Below are 10,818 nucleotides of genomic sequence, written 5' to 3'. Positions count from 1 at the left end.
CGTGTGATAGAATAGGATGGTGATACTTATGTTTTAATTTAACAACCTGTCATCAGGATATTTGTATACTGCTATTTGGATACTAAATGATATGGACTGTCGTGTCAGACATTTCAATTGTAAACGAATCCGTACTCGTTGCTCGTTGTTGATATTATTTTTCCACCTATTTATAGCTTTTTCTTTATGCGATCTGTTTGAAGCTGTTACGACGTGATAATGAATTGTTTATCAGTGCAAATTGAATGATATGTTGAATGTTACAAACAGTTGAATATTTTTTTATTACATTACACATGTATTTTATGAGTTGTTACATTATGGTTGTAGTAAACGTGGTATGATATCAAAGATGACGAGATTACAAGTAATAATCTCTCATAACATTATAAAATTCGCTTTTTCTTGTACCAAGGATAACTCGATATTCAAGGACGAGTTTGACACAACTTGGTTCGACTGTATAGAGACATACTATGGGCTTGGGCAAATCTTTATCCATAATTAGGCGTCCATCTATTTTTTAGAGTAGGTAGACACTCCGTGAATTGTCAGGATGTCGGCTCCTTCTGAAACAAGAAAAACAACTGCTTTGACTTGACGATATGTGGGCACGATGCATTATTGCAAGTATACATGCTTTCCAAATGCACGTGCAAATATAAAGGGTAAGCCTGTTGGACATGGATGATACATCAGTAGGTAATTAAAAGGAATTAGCTTACACAGTATGCAATCGTACTTCGTTATTTCCCTGCACACACACTCTAATGTGTTTAGAACGTTAACATATACAGGAAATGTCTGGGGTCAATACACATGAAATAAGCTTTAGTCCCATGGCCTGAACACCACCTAAATACAACATTCATATTATCCAAATATGCAAAGTCAGATTAGGGGGCACTTGCAAAACACATATACCACCAGGATTTACAACGAACTTGGTACAACATCAACATTAAGATGTACAAATTACCATGCTAAGTTTATTAATCTAGTAAAACTGACATCTCCGTAGCACAGATGGCAGCGCGTAAGAGAATAAACTAATAGGTTGCAGGTTCGCATCCCGCCGAGTTTGTAAAATGTATGGAGTTCATAAATGTGTTATTGTTGTATGACCTATTTCTTTAATATAGAAAACGGAAGCTGGCAATGACGGTATGACTACTACGATAGACCCTTAACTTATGTAGTTATGCCCACTGCTAAACTACAAAACGCCCCCTTTTTTATATTACCTACAGCTAATTTCAGGGAAGGGGGATAGTGTTCTTTTACTGAACTGTCTTCAGCAAAACGTTTCCTCGTGCTTATCTTTGGCAACATGCATGATACACGAGGTACTCACAGTTTCACGCCCATTTGTCAGAATTTGTTGGGTTTTTTTTAAAAGAACATAATGAATTAAATTCTTTATCACAGTTCTTTTTCTTATTTGTAATTTTAGTCATGTGTCTTTTCAAGATGCCGATAATCAAATTAAGACAAGGCATACAGATTGTATGACCCCTATCCTTTGATGTAGTGACAGAAACGAGTGACGTCAAACATGTGCGATCTTTTCAGGCATGCAGCTTAACTGGGATGGTAAACGTTGTTTACTGTTTTATTAGAATGGCAGATGTGAAAGAGACCATGGGAATTAGCAGAGGGGTAACTGGAAGTTATTTCCTTGAGCAGTGGACAGTGGCAGGCTAGTTCTAGATTGGACAGGTATAAAAGTACGGTCGTTAGCCAGCTGCAGTCGTCCCTGAAGAATGCTTTAAAAGTGTCGTTTCTGAGCCGAGCTCTGGTAGTGAGTCAAATACGACTTCTGGGACTCATCAGTTTTGTGATCTGCTGTGTTACAAATCTCGCATTTTTTCAGTACCTGCGTTTAAGTGCAAAGTGACGGCCGTTGCAAGAAGTCATTAGTTTGTTTTGACTTTCTTGACGAAGGAGTTGTAAGATATTTCTTTCATTATGTCGCCAATAACATTTACACCAACGCGCTTTGTGATGTACATGTACCATTCAGTGTCGTCGACATGAATCATCTCTTGGGAGCCTCGTTTTGAGAACCATTGTAGGCATTGAGGCGAGATATGTTGCTTTTTAATGACAATACCGGACGGAATTGTTCTAGAGTTGTCGAACAAACCTTTACGAGTTTCAATCTTAACTTTCACAATCAATATTCAAATCATTTTCATCATGTGTTGCCTGACCAAGGTCATCGTGCTTAAGCTTTTTTTTCACCATTGGCAGATAAACACTGTTCGAAGTGTGTAATTCTCGGTCTTGGATAATATTTATGCTGCGCTCAAAACTTGATTTGGAGTAAAGATTTATCTGTCTTTATTTGTCTGTCATTGAGTCGTGATCTAAGCGGGTAGCTTTTCGAACTTTGGTTGACACTTTGGCCATCTAGCCAATCTGGAAGTGAAAGGATTGCCTTGTTCAGTCTAGAGGTTTCCATCCACAATATCCTGCACTAAATGTTTCATCGAAATCTCAGATTTAGAAATCAGGGAAAATTAACATCAGGATCTGATCCTCTTTGTTGATGATTCAATAAATAGTTCCATTTATCAATGTATACATACACTGTGATCTGAGACAAATAATAAGTAACGTTATCCTCGTTCGACAATACTTTCTAACCAGTACATACTCTTATGTTACAATGTTTGAGTAGGTATTTATCGGCCGTCATACTGTTTTGTGTGGGAAGGCCCTTGCCACTCTTTTCGTGGGAACGTGAATGTCTTTAGAGTCTTCCAACATATACTTGGATGTTAATGTAGGTTGTCACACTATTATTATTTAATATGTTTTATGCCGCTGCTAAAGTTCAACTGCATCATTCCAGCCAAAACCAAAAGTCAACTCAAAACCAAAACGTTTACCCATATCATGTGTGCAAAGCATAAATAAAATCAACTTTTCAAATGGTCTGAAATGTCTTGCTTACAAATACCTTTTCATCTGCCGGGCATCATCAATAGTATCTGGGAGTGGAGCTTTCCGAGTTTCAGGCAAAGCCAGAGCTGCCAATCCAGCCAATACCATGGACGTACCGAAGATTAGAAGAGGAAGAGCCCGACCAAAGTCTCCTGATATCACCAGAGCCTGTTTAATAACAGATTTTGTCATGTGGACAGCTGTTATTGTGACATGATATGCATCTCAATTTCCGTGAAATGGCCTTACAGACATGATTACCTTTTCTTTCTTAAGTTCCCGAAATCATGTTTACACTATGTTGTCTCTACTGGGCAAAAGAAAGCATACACCCATGCTTGATGGTGGCCAATATAAACAAGATATGTTTTTTCGTTTTTTTTTACGTCTGTCACTTTTTCGTCAAATCCAATTTTCAATTGTATACTTTCTTTTGCCTGTCACTTTACATTGTTTAATAATGAATTTGTTATTCGGTGAACAATCCCTTTTCAATCTGTGGAACCTTTATGTCCACATAATAAATATTGTTTATATTTTTGTGAAAAATAATAAAGAGACGTCATTGTAAAAAAACAAAAACATACGAGGTTAGCTATGTAAGGCGATATAGTTCCTCCAACCCTCCCGAATATGTTAGCAGCTGCCAGAGCCGAGTTTCTGATGACAGTGGGGAAGAGTTCTGAAGAGTACAACCAGATGACGTCGAAGCTGGCCACAGCGAAACCCCGACCAGTCAATGCTAAGGCAATGGTCAGCCAGTTGAGAGCTGGGGAGAACATAGTATATACATCATTTGAGGTAAAGTCTATATTTGTTCAGATAACTCTAACTGGCCAATATGTGTTTGATCAATTATTTGTAAACTTCCAACCTGGAGGTCAATTGCTTACCATGAGTAAGTGATTGTCAGTCAGTCAGCCAGCCAGTCCGTCAGTGAGCAAGATTGGAATTTCGTGGCTCGTTCGAAGCGCCATCGGTGTCCCTATAGTCCTCCTATTGACTAATAAGATTCCACCTCTCACATCACTTGCATTTGCTTCAGGCAAACTGGGGATGCCAAGTCAGGACAATCTGATCGATAATCAAGATCTCTTTTGCAATAAAGTGGGTCTTACCTAACGAAGAACAACAAAATACTTAACTCCCTTGCCTCGGGAAGATGTGATCAACCAGAATCATCTAGGCGGAGATTATTGCATGGTAAATAAGAAAAGCTAAATACATCAACATATCAAGATAATTATGCCTTACACACATCGCCATAGAGCACAGGTAGAATGGTCGCTGTGCAGCACACCCCGCCCAGGATCATGGTGGTGCAGAGAAAAGATTTCCTTCCAATGCGGTCGAGGAGAAGAAGGCTCGCAACATGGCCGACCATCTCAGCCACGGATGAAATGAAGAAATTCGTGTAGACACTTCCGCCAAGATTGGCAACGTTCAGCCCGAGGCCATAGAAACCAATACTAACAACGAACCTGGGGGATTAGACGATGGTGTAAAGTGTTTCAAGTTGTTTATATATGGTGCAAGAAAGTACAAAATCCTAGATTAGAGCATGATATACTTTTAAATATTTGGACAATATTAAAGAAGCGTAACGTAATTAGCTTAGTTTCAAATTCTTTGACATGGCTTCAGGACATTAAAAGTGAATTATTCTAGAGATACTTATCCGGTTTGTTTAAAAAGTATGTTTAAGTATGGGATATCGATAATTATGTAGAGTACTTTTTTCTTCATAAACGACTGGGCCGTTATCTAGAAATAAGACCACTTGGTATTTGCTCATTTAGTCATAACTAACGGTCCAATAAAAATCCTTCACAGCATGTGCAACATTTGGGAACAACACTTTAAGTCGTTGTGACGGAAGTGATTCACACAACTGTTTAAACACAAGCTAGAACTACAACTTCATCCAGGATTAAATCCACATGCACACTCTCCTTATTGGCGTGGTCTTGTGTGGTGACCGGCATGACAAATTGGTGGTCGGTTCAGGGATGGTATGTAGTTGTGTCACTACGACGCTATTTCACATTGTCCATGGATGGATCTGTACTACCCGTGAGAACATTACAATGCACGAGCTCAAGTAGTTGGACTGTCACTGCATACCATCAGCACAGTACCATAACCAGCACTGAACCCCATCTCCATCCACTAGGCACGTGTGGGACAACATCGGAAGACGCCTACGTCGTCATTCTCTCTAGGCCAGGCGACAAGAACCTAGGTCATGCGCTTCGAGAAACGTGTACGTGATACAGGATACCCCAAATGACCATTGAACGTTCATTAGGAGCACATCACTTCGTATCAACGAATGCTTGCTGAATCGTGGTGGGTTTTACCAAAAATTAATGGACAGACATTTTTTTCAGAATGCAGACGTCGTGACGGTGGTGAACTATTGTAACCTAGGTTTTGCGTGCCAAGAAATTATCAATTGCAGAACGAATCGTTTAAAATATGATAAACGAGAAGCCTTCGAACGAATGTGGAGGACGGTGTGGTCCATCATGAAAACGGTGTAGGCCATCATCCATATATTTACTAGTATCATACTCCTCAACTTCCCAAACACACCATGGCTTTGATTATCACTTGTTGGCAACAGCTGATCATGATTATAACTCAAGCCTGGATGTTTCAAATGACACCTATAACCGAAGTGGCAGGGATATACCCCAATGATTGCTTCCCTGGTAACTAGTCAATCAAGTACAATATATAACATACACGTTTGGAACTTTTCAACGTTGTGATATTGTAATACTGTTTAAGGTTGTGAAAACGTTATTGATACATTTCGATAATACCAAAATGCATATGAAGATATAAAATGTGTTGTTGATCCCTACCAGTTGAATATCACCACCAGGCTCCGTATAGCCAAATTCGGATATGCAAATATCCGCCATAGCGGTTCCTCCGTCTTCTGCTCTAGCATGTCTTCACTGAATACGTCAAAGGGTAAGGACTTCTTGTTGACCTTGGCAGCATGATGCAATATCCTGTCAGCTTCCTCATACTTCTTCTTACTGATCAGCCAGCGTGGAGACTCCGGCATCAACCTTAAATGACATTTGTAAGTAGCTCTGTATTGAGTAAGTGGGTTAACAACGACAGCAGAATAGTAAAACAGTATGGTAAATATCACAGAATCAACAAAGTAAAACATAGTTAGGCTGCATATATAAGAACTACAATGAAAGGTGACTTACTTTAAATGTGTAGCATCTGCTCAATTTCGTTGTTATATTGGATACATCATATTTGGTTGATATGCTTTTTATTTGTTTGACCATTTTAAGTGAGAGTAAGATAATATTTCTGATGACACCTGTCAATGGGGAATATTTAACTTATTAATTCTGTTGTTTGTTTTTTGTTCTGGATATTATATGTCGCAGTAACCAAGTAACCGAGCATGACCACCCAATCCAATCTCGTCGCCTCTTAGGGTTACATGGGTTACATGACACCACGAACCAAGGAATCCACAGTTCTGAATCCCTTGATTTCCTATCTTTCTAGGTGGATGGGATAGAAAATTTCGGTACGATGAAATGATATTGAGATCAATTTTAGCAGTGGTGTGTTTGGATACCGATATCAGGCGGTGAAATCAATTTGGATTTACTCTTTTTGGATAAAATGGGCACTCATATATGGTTGATCTATGAGATCCCCGCAAGGCTTGCAGTGTCACGAGCGTGCATAGGGACATTATGAAAATATGTGGTTGCAATCGTCACGCGTATCAGAGGTGAAAGCGTCATAACTGATAACGTCCATCCGAACACTTTACATACAAAAGGCTTACCAGTAATATGCCACAAACAGAACCGTTGGCACAGACAGAATCAGCTGCAGGCGTTGCCAATCTCGCACAAAGTATGCAAGTGTTGCTGTTATGAATGAACCGCTTGTCCAAAGTATCTCACATACGATGCCCGTCAATACTCGCTTTGAAGGACCGACTAACTCCACACCTGAAATAAAGCACCAATCATTCGCTAGATACATTTAATTGAGCGGGTAAATAAATGTTGTTTTACATCGCATTCAACCATATTCTAGATAAACAACCTCGTCGGAATCAGATGGCATGCTTTGAGACAGGCCACACAGAACGATTAGATCCGACGATATCTATTTTTATCTGCTATATATCTAACGCATAATTGAGAGTGCATTTTTAGCCGGTTCAGTTAGTGTCAAGCATGGTATCTTTAAGTGGATTAGGAGTTCCCACCTACGACAAAGGCGTTGCCCCAGATGGCCATGCCGGACATCCCGTTGATGCAGTAGAGGAGACCGAGGATTGGGAAGCTGGGGACAAAGGCTGTCGAGATGGCTGTCACAATATGCAGGATGACTGACACCATGAACATCTTCTTCCTTCCGATGCTGCAGATAAGACATAGACCATAGGCGGGTCTGCAAAATGTTGTGAGTATGTGACACGCTTTGTGTGTAACATAAACTGGACACCTACTAAACATAGTGAACCTTGCAAGATTTAGTACTATACTCCACACCACTATGACTTCACAATCATGTATAGAGAAACATCAACTTTGAAGCCCTCTTTTGACACTGTAACCTGATACCTCCCTCGGTCAATTTCTAACGATGTATCTATTTGTGTGACGGATGTCATCTGTGGGTAAGATATATTCGCTGTCAACAAATCACCAAGCCTCATACCCGACTGATGCATCGTCCAACATGCATATAGTGTTGGTAACTTGGGAGCAATTCTTATCCGAAAACCCTACAGAAGATGATTATTAGATATTGATGGGGGATTCCATTACCTTTTGCATGTGTTTAGACGGGTGCAACCGGTGGGGTAGCATATGCTCATCGTGGTATCGTCACTCTTTCGTACTGATTGATAAACACATGCTTATGATACAGATGGAATCTTTCAACGGCTTTCTTATGATTATGGAAAGGGTTTTTGTCAGTTATATTATTACAACCTACGTTTGATAAAAAAAAATTGAGTAAGTACCTACCTATAATGATTGAGAACGAAATACTTTTCAACACATATCAGCTTCCGTGACGATCAGATCATCTGTTTTAAGCAGAAGTTGTGATTGATATCAAAGTATTTTCCGATTTCATGGTCGAACTGTTTTCTTTGACTAACAAGGGACTTACAAATCTGCCGGGGGCAACAACAACACACTTCCAACCAAAAGTCCCAGCATCAATAGCGTCTGGGCATGAGTCTTCGTCAGCTGCAAGTCACATACCCATCCAAACTGAAAAATGTTAGAGCAAAACGATAAAATTATGAACGATAAAATGGTGCTTTGAAAAGATAAAGCATGTTATAGGTTCTAACTTATCATTACCTGTGTGCTGAACATTACCGGAATAACACATTAAAGGAAGATAAAATATTAATAAATATATATAAATATTTGCACAAGTATCACTTGTCCCCAGCTTGTATTTTCATGATTCAAATAAAGCTGTTTTCTCTAAAACATCAAACAATACATCCAGCTACGTTCAGAGGCGGCATTTACATAATAGTGTCTGGACCAGTGATTGAAAGCGTCTGCAAGGATCCGCGCTGATGGGTTGCGTTGACAGTCAAACAGCTGATAAAACTGAGCAGCCGATTATCACTTTATGCGGCACTTGCTTTCGATCATAGGGTACTCGTGATCTTATCAGTCACGGAGTTCCCGATTCACTTCCTTGGCTTTACGCTTTGTTTGGTTTGTTCGTGGCCTAATTCAAAGGTAACTTTAGACCCATTCTTTGTCGGAATCACAAAAGGGATGGTTTTACGTAAGTGACCTCTTTAAAATATGGAAACATTCAAGACAAACCTTTGTTACAATAGTTGAACTAAACATATCCGTGGAATAGACCCATTTTTCACATTTTCGCGAAGTATTTGTGTAAAACGCATCTCCATTCGTGTCATTGATGACATTGTTAATGAAACAAGAAGAGTAGAGCTGTGTCCCTTCATTGGATAGAGGAATGGCTGCGTTGATGGCACGTGCATGTTGTTCTCCCTGAATGGCGTATGTGTCATTATACCAGTCCGGGAGAGCACATCTACACAGAATCAAATGTAACTTCAGTGGGGACTTTCAAAATGGGACAACCTGTGTGAAGATCGTCAACGCTGCTATAAAGACTAAATGAATATATATATATATTTAGTTTTACCCTCCACCAATGCCTGCATTTGCCCGTAGTCTATAGGAACAACAAGTGTTACGACCGTCCACGTTGCGTGACGGTCAACACGTCCACCACATATTGGAATCTCTGTTTTGGTAGTTGGTGATGCGTGATTTCTACAAATCATGATAATATGTATCTTTTTTAAATGAGCCCGATAACATATTAATAGTCTGGGAAACATAAACAAAGAATATATGAGAAAAATAATTCTTTGGAATTAAAATGTAAAGTTTTACTTTAGTCCTGTTTTGTAGTGGTCAGTGGTAAGAAAAAAAGATTTTTTTAAAGGTATAATTTGTGAACTGTTGGGTCAACGGATACATTAACCAAGTGTATGAAGTTGTATGTACCTGTGGTCTGGTACACCTAGTGTGAAGACAGTCATCATTATCTGCACACCGGATGATATCATTGGGATACATAGCAGAAAGTAAAGCCTCTTCTGGTAGGGGCCAAAGTCACCCAGGAGAGTCACGATGTCTTCAAACTTCATCTTGAAATCTGAAAGAAGGCTTATGAGCATATTTTGTTTTTACTATAACATATATTAGACGTGTGCTCTTCGCGGGAACTACAGATGAGCCAGTGGTCAAAACGTGCTTTCCATGTACATGCACAACCCCACTCGTAGCTGAGCTCACTGACGTGAATAATGCTGAATATTGTTGATGCTGTTTTAAACAGCGACAAAACACACTGTAAACCTGATAAACAGTTACTTGTTAGTCCGATCAGACGCTAACAGCTACCGTTCCACCATTTCAGACTCATTTTGATTGTAATGATGTGGGAGGTTAATGATAAAATAGATGGAGACAGCAATGTAATATAACAAACGATGCTTTTGTAGCAAATAGTAAGTATGTACTGCAATAAACTTTTGATGCACACATACCCTACCTCTTTATTCTTGTTTTTTCCGCTCAAACTATGTGCTCCGTCAGTTGTCGACAGTACAAGTGGTAAATTTAGTATTGACCTTTCAAACATAAAAGGGTGTCCACACAAAGAAATGCTGAACGAAAACATTCATCAAGAAATTATATGTACTCACAAATAGGATATTTCGTTAGCTGTAAAAGCGTATCCTCCTTCAACGCCAGGCCTTCATTCAGTCTATGTAGTCAGGTGACAGTGACATATTTTAAGCACGTTACAGCCATAAATATTTTTTTAGCGAGTGTGTTGATCATTTCTATTTCATGTCCTGATATTTCCCCACTGACCAGTTCATCGCAGTTTCTTCAGTTATGATAGTCTATTTTAGAATGGTTTTCTAGAAAATCTAAATCTTTATCAAATTAGTGATTTGATTTTTTTTCAGATTTAAAAGTTCTCTGAATTTGGCATGCCAATCATCAGCAGTAACTCATATCTACAGCAATAGTTCTTAATTGTTTTCCAAAATAAGTTACAAACTTTACTTTTTGTAGCTTTTACAACTTCTTCAGAAACAGACTTATCTTTCACAGGTTGCTTTAAAAAGTTTTATTGGCGTTTGAATACTCACTGCAATGTTCGCTATCATTCGTAATGTTAAACCTTGTCTCGCATTACCCATCAAACCACTGTGGCTGGTGTTGATGTAGGTTATAATTGATATAAAGCCTTTTTTTTAAATAGATCTTGTGACAT

General features: G+C 39.0%; 1 protein-coding gene across 2 annotated transcripts; it reads right to left on the bottom strand.

Moving 5' to 3' along the window:
• Positions 1-301: 301 nt before the first annotated feature.
• Positions 302-10,559, bottom strand: LOC124110289 (organic cation transporter protein-like). Of its 2 annotated transcripts, none has more exons than XM_048384682.1 (11): positions 10,238-10,559; positions 9,534-9,684; positions 8,817-9,051; positions 8,134-8,237; positions 7,217-7,401; positions 6,785-6,953; positions 5,820-6,032; positions 4,204-4,430; positions 3,537-3,718; positions 2,966-3,117; positions 302-569 (listed from the first exon to the last, which is right to left on the bottom strand). In XM_048384682.1, the coding sequence occupies exons 2-11, from the start codon at positions 9,674-9,676 to the stop codon at positions 524-526; spliced, it is 1,656 nt and encodes a 551-aa protein (XP_048240639.1). In that variant the 5' UTR covers positions 9,677-9,684; positions 10,238-10,559; the 3' UTR covers positions 302-523. The 2 variants fall into 2 exon arrangements, with proteins under 2 accessions (XP_048240639.1, XP_046325491.2); XM_046469535.2 differs by having other exon boundaries at positions 7,217-7,371.
• Positions 10,560-10,818: the final 259 nt, after the last annotated feature.

This window comes from Haliotis rufescens, unplaced genomic scaffold (genome assembly GCF_023055435.1).
Source record: "Haliotis rufescens isolate VD_foot unplaced genomic scaffold, xgHalRufe1.0.p SCAF_5, whole genome shotgun sequence".
NCBI lineage: Eukaryota > Metazoa > Mollusca > Gastropoda > Lepetellida > Haliotidae > Haliotis > Haliotis rufescens.
The sequence above is the reverse complement of the archived record's forward strand: the minus strand, read 5'-3'. Positions and strand labels throughout refer to the sequence as shown.

What these genes read in the sequence shown, in the direction of transcription:
- LOC124110289 (XM_048384682.1), bottom strand. Translation starts at nt 9,676, where the DNA reads ATGAAGTTTGAAGACATCGTGACTCTCCTGGGTGACTTTGGCCCCTAC. An exon ending in GGGCAACGCCTTTGTCGTAG is followed by an intron (nt 6,954 to 7,216) that starts GTGGGAACTCCT and finishes GCTTTATTTCAG; the next exon opens with GTGTGGAGTTAGTCGGTCCT. An exon ending in GATGCCCGGCAGATGAAAAG is followed by an intron (nt 570 to 2,965) that starts GTATTTGTAAGC and finishes TTCTTGTTTCAG; the next exon opens with AAGGAGCCGACATCCTGACA.